The sequence below is a fragment of the Pomacea canaliculata genome, linkage group LG2, assembly GCF_003073045.1.
Source record: "Pomacea canaliculata isolate SZHN2017 linkage group LG2, ASM307304v1, whole genome shotgun sequence".
Classification (NCBI taxonomy): Eukaryota; Metazoa; Mollusca; class Gastropoda; order Architaenioglossa; family Ampullariidae; genus Pomacea; species Pomacea canaliculata.
The window spans coordinates 11,983,787-12,003,176 of NC_037591.1; the positions used below are offsets into that span (position 1 = coordinate 11,983,787).

Genomic DNA, 19,390 nt, shown 5'->3' on the forward strand with positions numbered 1-19,390 from the left:
AGCAATAATTGTCTTAAGACAAACAATGACCATGATGTAAGATTGTTTCATTGCCATTATTATGTTATTCAGTTGTAAAGTGAGTTACCTAGTCTTTTTGACTCCTTCAGTCTTCGTGTAGTCCATGGAGAGCTATCGGAATAACCAGGATCACTGGTGCGTGTCCTGTAATGCTCGTATTTGTTGTCTTCATTGGAAGTCTCAGATAAATTATCTGGTTTGTACATTCCGTGACGCCTTAGCATCCCAAAGATTGGCAGTCGTCTTGAAAATATTGTGGAGATCTCACTTTGGCTGGAAAAATACACAGCTGCTGCTTATAGATGTTTGCTGCGCAGTTTGAAAATGAATGACAACTAAATAATAATGGGAAAACAAAAGAGATTTTCAATAGCATAGGAGTCCAGGAAGTTGTACTTCCATGAGACCTAATTCATAGTTCCATAAATTATGAAAGATGCTACATGAAATGTAGAAAGCTTCTAATGTAAGGAAAAGACCCTGTGTTTGTTTCCTTACTTGTCATCAGAAATAGTTTTGCGCAAAGTGGCGTTTCTTTTCTTGACTCGTCGGTAGGCCAAGAATGCAATGACCGTGACGATGATGACAAAAAGTGGAATGCCAACCGAAAGTCCAATCACCAGTTCCAGGTTCAATGCTGAAATGTTATCAGTAATAGTGAAATTTTAAAAATATCCATTAAACGATACTTTTACTGTAAATGTCATACCATAGTTGAATATCTAAACATATGTATAAATATATGTATAAAAATTATGTATGCATATACATTTAATGCCCAAGTCATGCCCTTTTTTATGTTTGTTTTTTAATGTCTAGAATATATAAATACATATTAATATATTTATATATTTGTGTGTGTAAAAAGGTTTAGACTGCTAAACTGTCATTGCTGATTTTATACTTCTTTGACTCAAGAATTATTATGAAGTATTGCAAGTTGATAATGCTTCTCAAGAAACCTGAGCACTTATAGACATGTTTGGGCCTCAGTTCATTATATGTAAAAAAACTCAAGACCTTTTCCTTTAAATAATGTGTGACTATATGTCTGTTGCTTTAAACTATGCTGCAGCTAATATTAAATTTTTTGGCTTTGCTATGAAATGGAATTACATATTTCTTAAAATATTTTTGCTATGGAGTTCCTTACCTGTTAAATTCTTCATCAACAGAAATGAAAAAAAAAAGAAATGAAAACTGTTGCTCATCTTAATTGGCCTTTTCTTTTTTATTTGGGGGGGCCCATATATTTATTCTGAAAACACACTTGCAAAGTGATATCTCTCTTCTGTTGTAGGAAAAGGCAGGCTGCAGTCACCAGTTCAAAACTGTTACTATTACACCTACTATATTGTTGAAGTTGTGATTTTTTGGTTTTTGTTTTTTAAACACACAAACATAGCGTTGTAGTCAACATTCCGAAACTGTAGCAAAAGGCAGATCAGAATTTATCATGTATTTCATGTCGCCACTACAGCATGTGGGCGTGCACACAAACAGCCACACCCACACCCACACACATTAGATATATATAAAAATGCAGACAAAGAGAGAGTACAAACATGCTGGAGATTGACCTGCACAGTATATAAAGACAGGAAAGCAATGAGAAATTTGGTCTTTGCACATTTGCTACTTACATGATTTCTGTAGTGAGCTAAAAAAAAAAATACAGATTGTTATTATTTATTAACATGAAAATGAACAAAAGCTAAAAAGAAAAAAAATCAACTATTACAAAAAATTATAAATGTTTGCTATTAGACAGATAAGGAATGGAGTGTTCTTTGAATATTCAAGAGCCATTACGACTAACTCATCATGAGACATCTAAAATCATCAAAATTTTCAGGTTTGATAATTATTTGCTACCTCTTTTTCTCTCCTTTTCTTTACTCAATGATTGTACTGTTCTGAAGTCCCCAAACTGTAATGAACTAAAGCCATTCGTTTTAGCTCTTTTGAGTTTAAAAAAGCTTTGTATGAAATATGAAGGCAAAGACCATTGTTTTTTTATGACACACCTAACTGGTGTCTTCTTGCAGGAAGGTGTGTCATCTGAAGAATCACAGGTTTCATTTGGGCTGCAATATCCCTCTTTCAGTATGTCACAGGCATTTTCAACTGCAGAGAAGATAAAAGTAGTCCAGCACAATTTGTTAAAAATTTACATGCCTATGCAAGAGATGGAGTAAAACATATTTTCAATGCCCAGTGTAAGAATCTGCTTCATAAGAAATATGGACAGACAATGCGATAAATACAAAATGAAATATTTGTTGTCATTTTACAATTGAGATTTATTTGTATATATATATATATGAATATAAGGGTGTATATATTTTGTGTATATATATATCTGTGTGCTCTTTAATCATGCACATATTTTTCAATATTTAAGCATATGTAGAGTTAGATTATTCACAGTTTAGCATCTTTCTTGAGAGTGCTATGATCTAACTACAAAGGTAACACACATGAATGAATGTCATCTCACATCTGTTAATGGTAAAATTAACATGAAAACAAATAAATTATTAAAAGAAACTATATGCAACATAATTTCTAAGAGTATTACTTTGTAAATGTAAATTAATTTTTTACAATAAGTAAATAATTTGTTTGCAGAGAGAGAAAAATGATCTTACTTGTAATATTATTTATGGTGAGATTTCTGAGCCAAGATGTTTCTCCATTGATAGTAAAGCTTGCCTCTCTAAGCTGTGGCAGGGCATTAGCAACTTTAGTGACAGCTTCAAACTGTGTTTTGTTATCTATTACCATTACAAGTTCAGTGATAATACTTCCATTCCTGATGAAACAAGAAATAAGAAAAATAAAGGTTTGTAGTGACAAATATTTACATATCAAACTAAAGCAGGTAATACTAAATGCGTATGGATTTTACTGGGAAAGTATATGGATCCTTCCCTATATTTAAAGTACAACTTTTCTTAACCTAGGGATAATTAGGAAGCAGCTCTTAACTAATAGTGAAAACTGCATAGCACATTAGCTACCAGCAATACCACTGTGCTTTCATACCCGTAATGGGACATTCATATGATCCTGAATAATTGTGACTTTTGACCATGTCTGCCAGTTATAGAGTCCAAAAGTCATTCTGGGCCATCATAATAATCTTAGAGCATATGTGCACTGCTTGACCCAACCTGTTCTTGACTTTGTAACAGTTGTTATTGTAGCAAATAGACGAAAATGACAGAACACTGCCTATATAAGATTTGTAGAACAGCTGGAGAAGCCGCGAGACTACACTGAAGAAAACTGAACAGCGCTTTTTCATTCTCAGGAAACTGAAGTCTCTCTTTGTAAGGCCTCTGTTGAAAATTGTGCTAAGGTAATTAAATATGTCAAAAATGCTCACATCCTCATGGTGGGTCAATGGATTTACGAAAGGCTGTTCTATGGGTTCTTACTGAATCGCAGAAAAGAAGGAAGGATGCAGCATCATTGGAAACTGACAAGATATTGGTTACTGAAACAGCTACTAGTATAACAGGATAAAGATATTGGTTAATGCGACAGCTACTAGTATAACAGGATAAAGGTATTGGTTACTGAAACAGCTACTAGTATAACAGGATAAAGATATTGGTTACTGAAACAGCTACTAGTATAACAGGATAAAGATATTGGTTACTGAAACAGCTACTAGTATAACAGGATAAAGATATTGGTTACTGAAACAGCTACTAGTATAACAGGATAAAGATATTGGTTACTGAAACAGCTACTAGTATAACAGGATAAAGATATTGGTTAATGCGACAGCTACTAGTATAACAGGATAAAGGTATTGGTTACTGTGACATCAATTAGTATAACATGATACAGAGAGGAGGGGTTTAGACACAGCCTTTGAGTGAACCAGTTCACATTGTCAAAGAGTCGGAAAAAGTGTTATTGATGATGTTAAAAATTATTTAGGAAATCAGTAAACAGCAGTATATGGAGAGAGATACGCTAGTTATAGAGACTGACAACCAGGGACAGAAAATCATACTTGAAGAAGAAGGTAAGATACTGACTGGGAAAATGGCCGCTAACGCACATGATGAGAAAGTGACATGACCATCCCTCAGAGCCTGCAGAAAGCAATCAGAAGAGAAGAAAAGGAACAGCAAACACAAAGGCACACTACATTCAGGACAAAAGACATTATTACTACACAGGAACTGAAGAACGCCATCAAGCAGTTGCAAAAGAATAAATCTCCCAGTCCAGACATCATAAATGAAATGGCACAACAGCTTGGTAATGGTGCTCTCAGCAAACTACTAGACATGTTTAACCTAAACTGGAAAGTACCCCAGTGTTGGAAAGAGGCCAGGATAATTCCCATTCTTTAAAAAAAGGAAGAGCAAGATTAACATCCTGAGTTACTGTTCTACCCAGAACAAGCAGGCTTCCAAAAATACAGAAGCACAGAAGACCAAATCACACACCTTACACGGGTGATTGAGGATGCCTTCCAGAATAAAAACATTACCCTAGTGTAACAGGGTGAGAATTGGGCTCATCAGCATCAGCAAAACTATTTTCGGCCTCTTATGCATCAGCACTTTTTCCGCAAGCATCAGCACTTTTCCCGCATGCATCAGCAAAACTATTTTCGGCCTCTTCCGGCGACCACCCACCATCGCCGCCCCTTGTCTACACACTACCATATACACCCCCTCGAGGAGAAATGTGTCCTCGACATTTAAAACTAGAACCATATATTTTTTTCCAAATGTAACGTGCTATAAAAATATATACATCTTAGGCAAACTTATAAACATAAATGTACAAATTGTTGCTGTAGCCATGTTGCGTTTATAACAGTGGCCAGACAGCCTTAATGAGCGTGGTCACCACAGTCTCAGGCAGTTTTTCTGATGACAACTTGCTCAGCAGCATTTTCAGTTTGTCACATTTACAGCTATAATTGTCTAGTGTTTGCTGCTGGTGAAGTATGTAGTCTTCGCTCCTCATCCACGTCGGTTGCTGACGTGGCCTTGTGGACGCTCGCGGGGCGTGGCGTGGTGACAGGGGCGGGGTAACCACTGCACGTGGCGTAGCGCCCTCCTCATCTCTCCCTCCTTCCTGAACATCCGGCACTTGACTGTCGTTGTCATTGGGCAGTGGAGGAAGGGTGGTGCTCTCTGAATCAGGATCAGGGAGTGGCCTGGGTGGTTCTGCCTCATTGTCCTCTCTTGCTTGCTGTTCTTGGTCACTGTCACCACTTTGATGTGGCCCTTGCCGCCACACCTGAAGCATGTAGGCCCGTCGTCCTCGTAGCTGGAGCGTGGTGGCCGCTGGTTTAACGCCTTGTCAGCCGCAGGCTCGTTGCGTGGTCCTTGTTGCAGTTGGCGCCGCAACGACTGCACCTCGGCCGACAGCTTCCTCACCTCTGCATTCCAGTCTTCGGCCGGGATGGATTGTGCAGCGTTGACCGCCGCTTGCTTTCCAGCGCCTGTCTTTGGTGCTGGTCCCTCGGTCTCCTGCTCTGCCTGTCTTAAGCTGCGAAATAGAGCGTCCACGTCTGTCTCCATTTCGAACTTGTAGGCAGTGCGATCCTTTAGGGGTTGCCGTAGTCCTCCCCACAGTCTGCAGCGCAGCGTCTCGCTGTATGCGCGTCTTTCGATCAGACGCGCACTCAGGGCTTGTGTCAGGATGTCTTCTATGCGACACCGCCACTGCGTGACATTCTCCCCGGCCTCCTGGCGCGCAGTGTAGAAGGACCCGAGTAGGTCTTGGTCACACACCACGAGATCAAAAATACTGTCAAATTTCTGCAACAGCTCGTTCAATGTCGCGTGCGGGCCCAGACGCATGGCCACTTTGGCCGCCTCGCCTCTCAAAGAACGGCGGACAGCCTCCAACACTACAGCGTCTGTATACCTCCCCCGCAAACACATCAGTTCATACTTCCACAGGTCCAGCGCTTTGTCGTTCTTGCCCCCGGAGAATGGCGGCAGTCGCGGCGTCTGTGGTCCGCTGGCATTCAGCGGCGCAGTCTCCACTCCATCCCTTGTCGCAGCGTACCCTGCCACCCATTGGCGCAGGTCGGCAGAGGTGTCTGCTGTTGGCTTCACTTCCAAATTCCTGAAGGCCTCCAGCACTCGTTTCTCCTCTTCTGTTAGTTCCATTGTCTCTGGCGGCACTAAGCTGACTTGAGATGTTCAGTTTCGCCCAGTGTCCCACATTGGGCGCCAAAAATGTAACAGGGTGAGAATTGGGCTCTTCCCACAATCCTTCCACACCAACACAAAAGACAACGCTCTCGTGGGTTCTTAGTTTGTATTACTGATGCCAGTCGATGCTGCTGGCTCTGTCGAACTTCGATCTCACATACTTTCCCTCACACACTAACTGCCCTGTCTCCTTATATACCCCTCGGGTGGGTCACTTTTCGTGGTCTTCTGCATCAGCACTATTTCCCGCAAGCATCAGCACTTTTCCCGCATGCATCAGCAAAACTATTTTCGGCCTCTTATGCATCAGCACTTTTTCCCGCAAGCATCAGCACTTTTTCCCCGCAAGTATCAGCACTTTTTCCGCAAGCATCAGCACTTTTTCCCGCAAGCATCAGCACTTTTTCCCGCAAGCATCAGCACTTTTTCCGCAAGCATCAGCACTTTTTTCCCGCAAGTATCAGCACTTTTTCCGCAAGCATCAGCACTTTTTCCCGCAAGCATCAGCACTTTTTCCGCAAGCATCAGCACTTTTCCCGCATGCATCAGCAAAACTATTTTCGGCCTCTTCCGGCGACCACCCACCATCGCCGCCCCCTTGTCTACACACTACCATACTAGCAGTCTTCATTGGCACGCCAAAGGCCTTAAACAAGATGGGGAAAAACGGACTGCTCAAGCGGCATCAAAGGCAATATGTATCGACGGACCTATTCCTACATAAACAACAGATGATCCAGGGTGCTGGTGGATGGACACTATAGCCAGAAGGTACTCCTTTGGCAAGGCATTCCTCACAGAGGAGTTCTCTCAACCCTGTTCATGATCTTTACCAATGATCTTGTACCAAAGATAACCAAAGGAACCCATGGTGCTTTTTACGTAGATGACCTTGTTCTCTGGTGTTCGGAGGAATATGCTTCAATGGCAACATACAGGATGCTCTGGGCAAAATCGCAATCAACAGAGAGAAGACAGCAACCCTTTTCTCAGTTTCCACCAAAGCACAAGCTTGAAAATTAATGCTGGGAGACACAACTAAAACAGACGTACCTAAGGTGCGACATGGAAGCAGCCTATTGCCAATGCTGAAAGCAAGGCTAGAAAGCTGGCTGGCAAAGAATTGGGATTGGTGGGTGAGAAAGTCTTGAAACTGTGCATCAGGGAACTGCAAGACCGCACACACCTTGGTTGGTCCAGGTTCAGAAGACCCTGAACAAAGTCCAGAATCAAGCCCTAAGAATCATTACTGGAGCTATGAAAACAGCATTGACAGGAAAAAATGGAGCAGATATAACTTCAGTTTCTCCCGTTATCAAGACAAGAGAGTGTAAGGCTCTTGCACAAACTACCAGGTACAAGCACAGCACAGGCCATCTAATAATTGCCAGACAAGCACAGCGCAGGCTCAAAAACCAATCTTTCAGGAACATATTGTATATTCATACAGACAGTGAAGGATAAATAAAAGAATTCTTTAAAGGATTATGAACTTAATTTATTATTGTTTGTTGAGAAGCCTGGAAAAGAGAAGAATGACGTAGGACAGGGGGTCTATCCTATCACGGGATGATCGTTACCCTGCGCTGACTTCTCAAATCATCACGCTTGAGGAACACGCCATTGATGCATGTACACCTGGGTTACAAGATTGTACTTGTGGTTGGCAGTGCAATTACTACTGCGCCTGTCACCCCGACAGTAACGACGTGGTTCCGTATCTCTGCTCCGACACACCTTTAGGCTTACAGTTGGTGGTTTTCTCCGGGTACTCCGGTTTCCCCCACTCTGTGTGTGTGTGAGAGAGAGTATTTATGATCCGAATGAATGAATTTTTACAACGCAGTTGATGTATATGCCAGTGTGACTTCATGCATGTAAGCGCCTTTATAGCCAGACTCACCGTATAGAAGTGATTATGATATTCGGAATCGTGTCGTTTATATCAAGATCATTCAAGTGTTTCCGGAGCTGCAATCATATTATATCGAACAAAACCATAAGCATCAGTCATAAAATAAGGTTTGGAGCTGGTGTGCTTTCGAAATATATTGAAAGGCACTACAGCACCTTGACTCCCCCTCTCATCCATACTACTTAAAGAAACTTTCCAAATGTACCTCTGCATCTCATAACAAGAGTATTATTTGATACTTAGAACTGGTAAGCCCTGTGTTGGTATACGTTCAGCAATGTCAAGTCTATAATACAGTTTACGTTAGTTGAGCAGAAATTTAAGAATAATAATAATGAGAGAACCAATATAGTGTTTGTCATCAGCGAAATACGTCAGGTGGGAGAACCCAACATTACTTTTACGTCACCCGTTCGAAATCGCGGATTCATCGTCACTGCAGAGTTGACAGCTGTGTGTCAGTCTGCCTATCACGATAGAGAGGTTACAGCTGTGTGTCAGTCTGCCTATCACGATAGAGAGGTTACAGCTGTGTGTCAGTCTGCCTATCACGATAGAAAAGGTACAGCTGTGTGTCAGCTTGCCTATCACGATAGAGAGGTAACAGCTGTGTGTCAGTCTGCCTATCACGATAGAAAAGGTACAGCTGTGTGTCAGCCTGCCTATCACGATAGAGAGGTTACAGCTGTGTGTCAGTCTGCCTATCACGATAGAGAGGTTACAGCTGTGTGTCAGTCTGCCTATCACGATAGAAAAGGTACAGCTGTGTGTCAGCCTGCCTATCACGATAGAAAAGTTACAGCTGTGTGTCAGCCTGCCTATCACGATAGAAAAGTTACAGCTGTGTGTCAGTCTGCCTATCACGATAGAAAAGTTACAGCTGTGTGTCAGTCTGTCTATTATAGGCTACGTACGATCAGCGCCATCGGTCATATTCTCTCTTTACGCTCTGCCAACACTCTTGTCTGTGCATTTCTTCTGTTTAGGTTTGATTACTGCAACTTCTTGCTCACATGTTGGCCCAAATACCTTATTTACAAGCTACAGAAAGTATAGAACGCTGCACTTGAAGAAGCAAAGAGTGGTTGATTGTGTCAAATGCGGCAGACAGGATAAGTAAAGGCAGAAACATCACCACTGTCGAGGGAAGAAAACAGGTAGAACACAGTGAGTTTATACTGTAAACATAAAACATTGATTAATGAGAGAACCTTCACATATTTTTACCGTTCTGTTATTTTTATATGTATATACACATATGTGTATATATTATGTATGCATTTTTCTGTGGTTTTGCGCTTACATGTGAGTGGCATGCGTGTTTGTAAGCTTATTAATCGTGGTCTCACATAAGAAGCAGGCTGATTTACGTCTCAGGTAAACTCACCTCTCTGATAATCTCAGCAGACATATTCTGGAAAGCGTCTGACGATTTATTTTCCAGCTCTTCTTCTGAATATCGCAAGCTCCCGTTTAGCGTCAGTGCAAGCGGAATTTGAGCCAGTTCTTTAACAAAAGGAACAATTTGGAAACTTTCAAAGGTTTTCCACATCTCCTCGTCGTCGTCGTCGTCGTCGTTGCTGTCGTAATTGTCATATGAAAACACGCTTATGATTAATGACGTGTTTGACCCTCAGTTCACTATACGTAAGAAAACTCTAGAATTTTTCCTTAAAATAATTTATGACTGTAAGTCTGTCACTTTAAACTATGCTGTAGCTATTTTCACAATGATATGAAGTGCATGTAATAATAATAATGAAGACATGTACTTAAAATGAGCAGCATCACGACCAAGATAGATCGCACTCTCTGCGCAGACCAATAATGATAAATGAAAGATAACAGTGAACAGTGATGTATGTATAGGAACACTGAAAAACATAAAGATGAGGTACAAGAGTAGAACGCAAAGTAATGGATGAAGGGATGTAGATTCTATAAACAGCGTAAGATGGAGTCGATACATAATGGTTAACATGACAAACAATATTACCAAGGAGTTAAAAATAGTAAAGCCATTCAGGATTAGTACTTTGTGAACAGATATGTTTTCAGAGAGTGTTTGAATGTAGCCTTGGAGTCCAAGTGATAAATGTGATATGGAAGAGAGTTCCACTACTTAGCAGCACAGAGGGAGGACGTCCGTTGTCGATGTGATTGTCTTTGTGGGAGGGAGGATAGAATGAGGGAGTCTGATGAGGAGCAAAGGTTTCGGGCAGGAGTGTGGACAGACAAGATTTCAGTAAAGGAGTGGGGGGAGCAGTCTTCAAAGAATTGAGTTGGGAGCTTGCAGTCTGTCATTGTTTTAACTGGCAGCTAATGAAGAGAGCGAAGAAGTGGTGTGACATGTTCACGTTTGCGAGTCCGGAAAACGAGACGAGCAGCTGAGTTGTGGACTTTCTGAAGCTTATCAATGAGGTACTGTGGACAGCCAGCGAGAGGAGAGTTGCAGTAGTCTAGTTTAGACAGAACAAATGAGCAGATGAGAATTTTGGTGGTTGAGATGGACAGAGTATGGCGAATGCAGCTGATATTCTGGAGCTCATAGTATGCAGAACAACAGATACGAGAAACATGCTTATCAAGAGATGTATCAGCAGACATTATGTAACCTAAGGTACTGTTGAAGCCGCAAAAGGAACATCGGCATCGCCTACCCGAACAGAGACAGGCAGTGACGGGTAAATTCTGGCTCTCGTCTTTGAAAAAATTAAAGCTTCCGGTTTTTGTAATTAAGTTTTAATTTGCTGTGGTACTTCCATAGTTTAATATCAGAAGTATCTTGGATGCTCAGGATAGCAGTGTGTGCCTGAGAAGGAGAACAGCTGGTACACATCTGAGTGTCGCCACCAAAGGATTGATCAGACATAGAATGAGATTGAATTAGAGTAGTAAGTGGCTTAGTGTGAAAATGATCGATTGTATCAAAGGCAGCAGACAGGCCTAACACAGTAAAATATGAGATGTCACCATTATCCAGAGCACACAAAATGTCGTTTGTTACCTTAAGCAGTGCAGGCTCAGTGCTATGAAAAGAGCGATAATCAGACTGTAATGAAGAAATGTAACCCTCCGCAAGTGGAATTACGTACCCGTAACAATAGATTTATGGACTTCATTACCCCTTTAATTATTCATCAACAGCATTCAAAAAAGCTTGTCTTCCACAAAAATTCACCTGTTACAGTCACTATCAGCAGTTTGTAGTCAATTAGTAAAAAAACGGACATGAGTCGTTTCTCTTTTTTGGCGAAGTGTGACACTCAAAGACTGAGTTCAGTTCCCAATTTCTGGCTTATGATCCTGTTGCAGATCATTCAGTAAGTGGCCGTAGTCAACTGAAAGTGAACCGCTCTACCTCAGGCACAGCACGTGCACGCAGGGCCACACTACTCCCTCCTGCTTTAGGTTTTTGCATTTACTTTTAGGTCTGACTAGTGATAGTAGTTTAGCAAAACATCTATGGCTAACCTGTGCACGTTTCGTCTGGAAGAAGTTGAAAACCAGGGTTGCAGACACACATGTAGCTGCCATCGGTGTTAGAACAGGTAGAGTTGGCGACACAAGAAGGTGGAGGACTTTGTCCACACTCGTCGATGTCTTGATCGCAGTTCGCTCCATTCCACCCGCTCTTGCACGTGCACGTGCCGTCAACGTTGCTGCAGTTGACGGTGTTTTCTGCAGCGCACGTGCAATCGGACGAACAGTTGGTCCCAAAATTTCCCGAGGCACAGGCTGTGTGGAGTTACAAAAAGATGCCATGACAGCGTTATAGTACAAGTAGGTAGAGAAAAGCAAAGACCGTAGGTCAAGAGATCATGATAAAGTGCAGATGTGTATGCATGTGTGTTTTGTTTTGCAGATATTGGAAACATAATTTCAGGAGCGTTTTGAATGATAACTTTAACAACAACAAAAATATCAGTTATAGAGTATGATATAGAAAAGTCATTTGTAAGTGTGGAAACATTTCTCGACTGAAGCAGGAATGCACTAGGAATTTATGCAAAATGAGAGGTGACGTAGGTGCAATTAGACGAACACTTTGGGCCGAAGGTTCCTGCCACACACGCTGTGCGAAAAATACAAGGATAATGTGACAGTGCAATAGTGGGTTTAGGAAGAGATGAATATTGAGTACCCCCCCCCCACACACAAAGTTTTGGATTTATCATGGTCTGTATCGTGAGTTTAGGTTCTTTTTGGCCTTTGGAAAATAGCAAGCAGTACAAAGCGCTTTTTGTAATAATGTAATAAGAGCAACGTTTGTTTTAACAAGGTTATGTTAAATATGCGCGCTGAATCGTAATGCGGAATTTATTTAATAAGCATAAATGCCATAATAGCATGTTACTAAATGACAGCACTGTTGAGGTCAGGTATTCCGATTGTAAAAATGCTGCTAAAGACATTATGAACAATAAAACTTTGTTTAAAAATCAAACATGAAATCGAAATGAAAACTACTTTTACATTTGCTCAGTTGACAAGGGACAATGGCAAATTGAATCAATCTCTAGAGTACATTATGTCAGTTTAAGCAACATGTCTGTATCTCTTCAGACAATCGGCTATATCGAACCTTTTTCAAACATTTGATTCCAAAAAAGCACGAATGTGCGCACGCATAAACACACGACCGTGCGTGATGGCGCACAGACACGTGCATGCAAAAGCACACACAACCAAACATACAAGATGTAAATTAAAGTAAACATTCAAAAATTAAAAATGAGCAGAAACACTCACTGCAGTTGGTTTGTTTTCGTTAAACTTTAATTTATATCCTTATCTATAGATATTTATGACACATTGGACCCTCCCATTGGTTTCAGGTGTTAAGCAAATTGTTGTAATTTTCTGTGTAGGTCAAGTTCGTCTTTGCAAGTTCAGTCATTAACCGTTTTCCTGGTATTCCCAATAATAACCACTTTACAATCAACGTCTTTACTGAAGTATTTTATATAATTCCTCAGCTAACTTACCAAACCTTACATAAAAAGGAAGGGGTTTAAATAGTCTAAAAGGTACAAAAAATCAAATGTTAAACTAATAAATGAAATTCTTCCTACGCTTGCAGATGCCAGATGAATCCTTCTGATAACCATCCACACATATGCAATCATATCCTCCAACCGTGTTGTTACAGGTCTCGTGAGGATCACTACAGTTGTATGTGTTTGTTGTACACTCATCTATGTCTGTCTCACACGTAGGACCCTCCCATTTGATGTTGCAAGTACAGTTGCCAGAGACATGATCACATGACACAAAGTTGTCAAGGTTACACTGACACTGGTGACTACAGTTCTGGCCGTAGGTGTTGTTGGTACATTCTACAGGAGATAAAAAGAGGAACCCCCCACCCCAAAAAATCATAATACTTTTACTATGCATTAAGTACATTTGAATAATTGTGTTTGTGCTCAAAGAAGGTAATTTTCCGTTAAAATGAAATATTTTCTACCTCATTTTACTCAATTACAATTTAAACATTTATTAATAATAGTGTGGAATTACAATTACTCAAGTATGAAAACAATAATGCCAACATCCCCATCCCTCAATGTATTTTTTTATTTATTTATTTATCATGATCCGTACCGTGAGTTTAGACCTTTGGAAAATTACAAGCATCACAAAGTGTTTTTTATAACAGTGCAATAAGAGCAAGTTATGTATAACATGATGGTGTGGAATGCGCCTGCTGAACCCTAATGCAGAATCTATGTAATAAACATAAATGTCATATTAACAACATATGTTACTAAATTACAAAAATACTGAGATTCCAATTGTAAAAGTGCTGATGAAGACATTATGAACACCAATATCATATAAAATATAAATATTGTATAAAATCTAAATAAAAAGTACTTAAAAATTTTCCCAGTTGCTGGGATACTTTGGTCAATTCAAAGCAAACTGTTAAGTACATCGTGTTGTTTTATGCAACAAGTCCATATCTCTTCAGTTTAAAACGATAAACTGCGTCAAAACTTTTCAAACGATCTATTTTATAAAAAATGCACACGAGCGTACACACACACTCACACGGACGTGCCTGCAGGCGTATGGAAACACATGAATGTAAAAGCACACAACCAAACATACAGATGTAAATTATGTAAAGATGTAAATTAAAGTAACGCTTACGCTCACAGATGCCATAAGAATCCTTGTGATAGCCATCTTTACATGTACAGTCAAATCCGCCAACAGTGTTGTTACAGATCTCTTTTTGTTCACTACAGTTGTGTGTATTTGTCACACACTCATCTATGTCTGTGTCACACGTAGGACCCTCCCATTCGAGTTTGCAAGTACAGTTGCCAGAGACATGATCACATGAGTCAGTGTTGGTAAAGTTACACTGACATTGGTGACTACAGTTCGTGCCAAAGGTGTTGTTAGCACATTCTGGAGTTGAAAAAAAAAGAAAAATAAACACTCACAGACATTTAAGAGCAAGAAAGTTTGGAAAGCTTTTATCATTTGCTTCCCTTAAATCGTTTATTTGTTTACGACTAGTAGTTTAATTTTTCAAAATAAATTACAAATTATATATGACTACACTACACTATTGACATCAGTCAACGTCCTTTGACAGTAAAGAACATGAAATGTTTGATATAATCTAGACAGCCTCTTTGCACCGCCTGTGACACTCTTAAAATAGGTGCTGAGTGTGCACTGGTATAGTTAATAGACATGGTTCCAGTCATCGGTTTGAATAAACTACCCGCAAGTTCTCTTCTGAAACCTCACGATCAAAACAAAGACTTCCGTGGAGGAGCTTTTGTTACATGAACTGTGATCCTAATATATTGGTTTCTTAAAAAGGCCAGCTATCTAAACAGAAAGTCGAAGTAAATTTTGTGATTTTTTTTTTTTGACTAACCGGAGGGAGAGAGTGTTGAACTTTTATTTACAAATTTTCACACCTTAACGTAAATAATAAAATTCAAAAATTAAAAATGAGCAGAAACACTCACTGCAGTTGGTTTGTTTTCGTTAAACTTTAATTTATATCCTTATCTATAGATATTTATGACACATTGGACCCTCCATTGGTTTCAGGTGTTAAGCAAATTGTTGTAATTTCTGTGTAGGTCAAGTTCGTCTTTGCAAGTTCAGTCATTAACCGTTTTCCTGGTATTCCAATAATAACCACTTTACAATCAACGTCTTTACTGAAGTATTTTATATAATTCCTCAGCTAACTTACCAAACCTTACATAAAAAGGAAGGGGTTTAAATAGTCTAAAAGGTACGAAAAATCAAATGTTAAAGTAATAAATGAAATTCTTCCTACGCTCGCAGATGCCAGATGAATCCTTCTGATAACCATCCACACATAGACAGTCATATCCTCCAACCGTGTTGTTACAGGTCTCGTGAGGATCACTACAGTTGTATGTGTTTGTTGTACACTCATCTATGTCTGTCTCACACGTAGGACCCTCCCATTCGAGTTTGCAAGTACAGTTGCCAGAGACATGATCACATGACACAAAGTTGTCAAGGTTACACTGACACTGGTGACTACAGTTCTGGCCGTAGGTGTTGTTGGTACATTCTACAGGAGATAAAAAGAGGAAACCCCACCCCAAAAAATCATAATACTTTTACTATGCAATAAGTACATTTGAATAATTGATGTTTGTGATCAAAGAGGGTAATTTTCCGTTAAAATGGAATATTTTCTACCTCATTTTACTCAATTACAATTTAAACATTTATTAATAATAGTGTGGAATTACAATTTCTCAAGCATGAAAACAATAATGCCAACATCCCCTACCTCCAATGTATTTATTTATTTATTTATCATGCTCCGTACCGTGAATTTAGACCTTTGGAAAATTACAAGCATCACCAAGTGCTTTTTATAACAGTGCAATAAGAGCAAGTTATGTATAACATGATGGTGTGGAATGCGCGTGCTGAACCCTAATGCAGAATCTATGTAATAAACATAAATGTCATATTAACAACATATGTTACTAAATTACAAAAATACTGAGGTCAGAGATTCCAATTGTAAAAGTGCTTATGAAGACATTATGAACACCAATATCATATAAAATATAAATATTGTATAAAATCTAAATAAAAAGTACTTAAAAATTTTCCCAGTTGCTGGGATACTTTGGTCAATTCAAAGCAAACTGTTAAGTACATCGTGTTGTTTTATGCAACAAGTCCATATCTCTTCAGTTTAAAACGATAAACTGCGTCAAAACTTTTCAAACGATCTATTTTATAAAAAATGCACACGAGCGTACACACACTCACACGGACGTGCCTGCAGGCGTATGGAAAACATGAATGTAAAAGCACACAACCAAACATACAGATGTAAATTATGTAAAGATGTAAATTAAAGTAACGCTTACGCTCACAGATGCCATAGAATCCTTGTGATAGCCATTTACATGTACAGTCATATCCGCCAACAGTGTTGTTACAGATCTCTTTTTGTTCACTACAGTTGTGTGTATTTGTCACACACTCATCTATGTCTGTCTCACACGTAGGACCCTCCCATTCGAGTTTGCAAGTACAGTTGCCAGAGACATGATCACATGAGTCAGTGTTGGTAAAGTTACACTGACATTGGTGACTACAGTTCGTGCCAAAGGTGTTGTTAGCACATTCTGGAGTTGAAAAAAAAAGAAAAATAAACACTCACAGACATTTAAGAGCAAGAAAGTTTGGAAAGCTTTTATCTTTTGCTTCCCTTAAATCGTTTATTTGTTTACGACTAGTAGTTTAATTTTTCAAAATAAATTACAAATTATATATGACTACACTACACTATTGACATCACTCAACGTCCTTTGACAGTAAAGAACATGAAATGTTTGATATAATCTAGACAGCCTGTGACACTCTTAAAATAGGTGCTGAGTGTGCACTGGTATAGTTAATAGACATGGTTCCAGTCATCGGTTTGAATAAACTACCCGCAAGTTCTCTTCTGAAACCTCACGATCAAAACAAAGACTTCCGTGGAGGAGCTTTTGTTACATGAACTGTGATCCTAATATATTGGTTTCTTAAAAAGGTCAGCTATCTAAACAGAAAGTCGAAGTAAATTTTGTGATTTTTTTGACTAACCGGAGGGAGAGAGTGTTGAACTTTTATTTACAAATTTTCACACGTTAACGTAAATAATAAAATTCAAAAATTAAAATTGAGCAGAAACACTCACTGCAGTTGGTTTGTTTTCGTTAAACTTTAATTTATATCCTTATCTATAGATATTTATGACACATTGGACCCTCCCATTGGTTTCAGGTGTTAAGCGAATTGTTGTAATTTTCTGTGTAGGTCAAGTTCGTCTTTGCAAGTTCAGTCATTAACCGTTTTCCTGGTATTCCCAATAATAACCACTTTACAATCAACGTCTTTACTGAAGTATTTTATATAATTCCTCAGCTAACTTACCAAACCTTACATAAAAAGGAAGGGGTTTAAATAGTCTAAAAGGTACGAAAAATCAAATGTTAAAGTAATAAATGAAATTCTTCCTACGCTCGCAGATGCCAGATGAATCCTTCTGATAACCATCCACACATAGACAGTCATATCCTCCAACCGTGTTGTTACAGGTCTCGTGAGGATCACTACAGTTGTATGTGTTTGTTGTACACTCATCTATGTCTGTCTCACACGTAGGACCCTCCATTCGAGTTTGCAAGTACAGTTGCCAGAGACATGATCACATGACACACAAGTTGTCAAGGTTACACTGACACTGGTGACTACAGTTCTGGCCGTAGGTGTTGTTGGTACATTCTACAGGAGATAAAAAGAGGAAACCCCACCCCAAAAAATCATAATACTTTTACTATGCAATAAGTACATTTGAATAATTGATGTTTGTGATCAAAGAGGGTAATTTTCCGTTAAAATGGAATATTTTCTACCTCATTTTACTCAATTACAATTTAAACATTTATTAATAATAGTGTGGAATTACAATTTCTCAAGTATTAAAACAATAATGCCACATCCCCTCCCCCCAATGTTTTTTTTTTATTTATCATGCTCCATACCGTGAATTTAGACCTTTGGAAAATTACAAGCATCACCAAGTGCTTTTTATAACAGTGCAATAAGAGCAAGTTATGTATAACATGATGGTGTGGAATGCGCGTGCTGAACCCTAATGCAGAATCTATGTAATAAACATAAATGTCATATTAACAACATATGTTACTAAATTACAAAAATACTGAGGTCAGAGATTCCAATTGTAAAAGTGCTTATGAAGACATTATGAACACCAATATTATATAAAATATAAATATTTGTATAAATCTAAATAAAAAGTACTTAAAAATTTTCCAGTTGCTGGGATACTTTGTCAATTCAAAGCAAACTGTTAAGTACATCGTGTTTGTTTTATGCACAAAGTCCATATCTCTTCAGTTTAAACGATAAACTGCGTCAAAACTTTCAAACGATCTATTTTATAAAAAATGCACACGAGCGTACACACACTCACACGGACGTGCCTGCAGGCGTATGGAAACACATGAATGTAAAAGCACACACACAAACAAACAAGATGTAAATTAAAGTAACGCTTACGCTCACAGATGCCATAAGAATCCTTGTGATAGCCATCTTTACATGTACAGTCATATCCGCCAACAGTGTTGTTACAGATCTCTTTTTGTTCACTACAGTTGTGTGTATTTGTCACACACTCATCTATGTCTGTGTCACACGTAGCACCCTCCCATTCGAGTTTGCAAGTACAGTTGCCAGAGACATGATCACATGACACAGTGTTGTCAAGGTTACATTGACACTGGTGACTACAGTTCTGGCCGTAGGTGTTGTTTGTACACTCTGTTGTTAAAAAAGCGAAATGCATAAACAGTTATAAAAACATTACAACATTACATTTAATGAGAGCTTTCAAAATCCTAGTGCTTGCTGTTCTGCTGTATGTCAGTAGGTGTAGGCCAAGTTAGTCTTGTAAACTGAATTATTGAACTTTTTTTATATATGTGTATCTACTTTATAATAAACGTCTTCACTGCAGTATTTGCATAACTTTTCAGTTATAACTTACGGAACCTTGCGTAAAAATCCAAAGGCCGCAGGTGTGATTACCCTATTAAGTTGAAAGAATGAGAAAAATGACGTTTCAGAGTAACGGAAGCTTTTAACAAAAATCTAAAACCTAAAATCGTTTATTTATTTATGACTGGAGATGTGATTTACAAAT

The 19,390-nt window shown here is 39.0% G+C and overlaps 1 protein-coding gene across 1 annotated transcript; it reads right to left on the reverse strand.

Annotated features, from left to right (window-relative positions):
• Positions 1-7: 7 nt before the first annotated feature.
• LOC112557871 (multiple epidermal growth factor-like domains protein 10) lies at positions 8-16,592 on the reverse strand. The gene is made up of 12 exons (XM_025227955.1): positions 16,542-16,592; positions 15,458-15,695; positions 14,299-14,562; positions 13,215-13,478; positions 11,614-11,877; positions 9,527-9,645; positions 8,128-8,195; positions 2,673-2,836; positions 2,049-2,148; positions 1,665-1,681; positions 520-658; positions 8-294 (listed from the first exon to the last, which is right to left on the reverse strand). The coding sequence occupies exons 1-12, from the start codon at positions 16,590-16,592 to the stop codon at positions 69-71; spliced, it is 1,914 nt and encodes a 637-aa protein (XP_025083740.1). The 3' UTR covers positions 8-68.
• Positions 16,593-19,390: the final 2,798 nt, after the last annotated feature.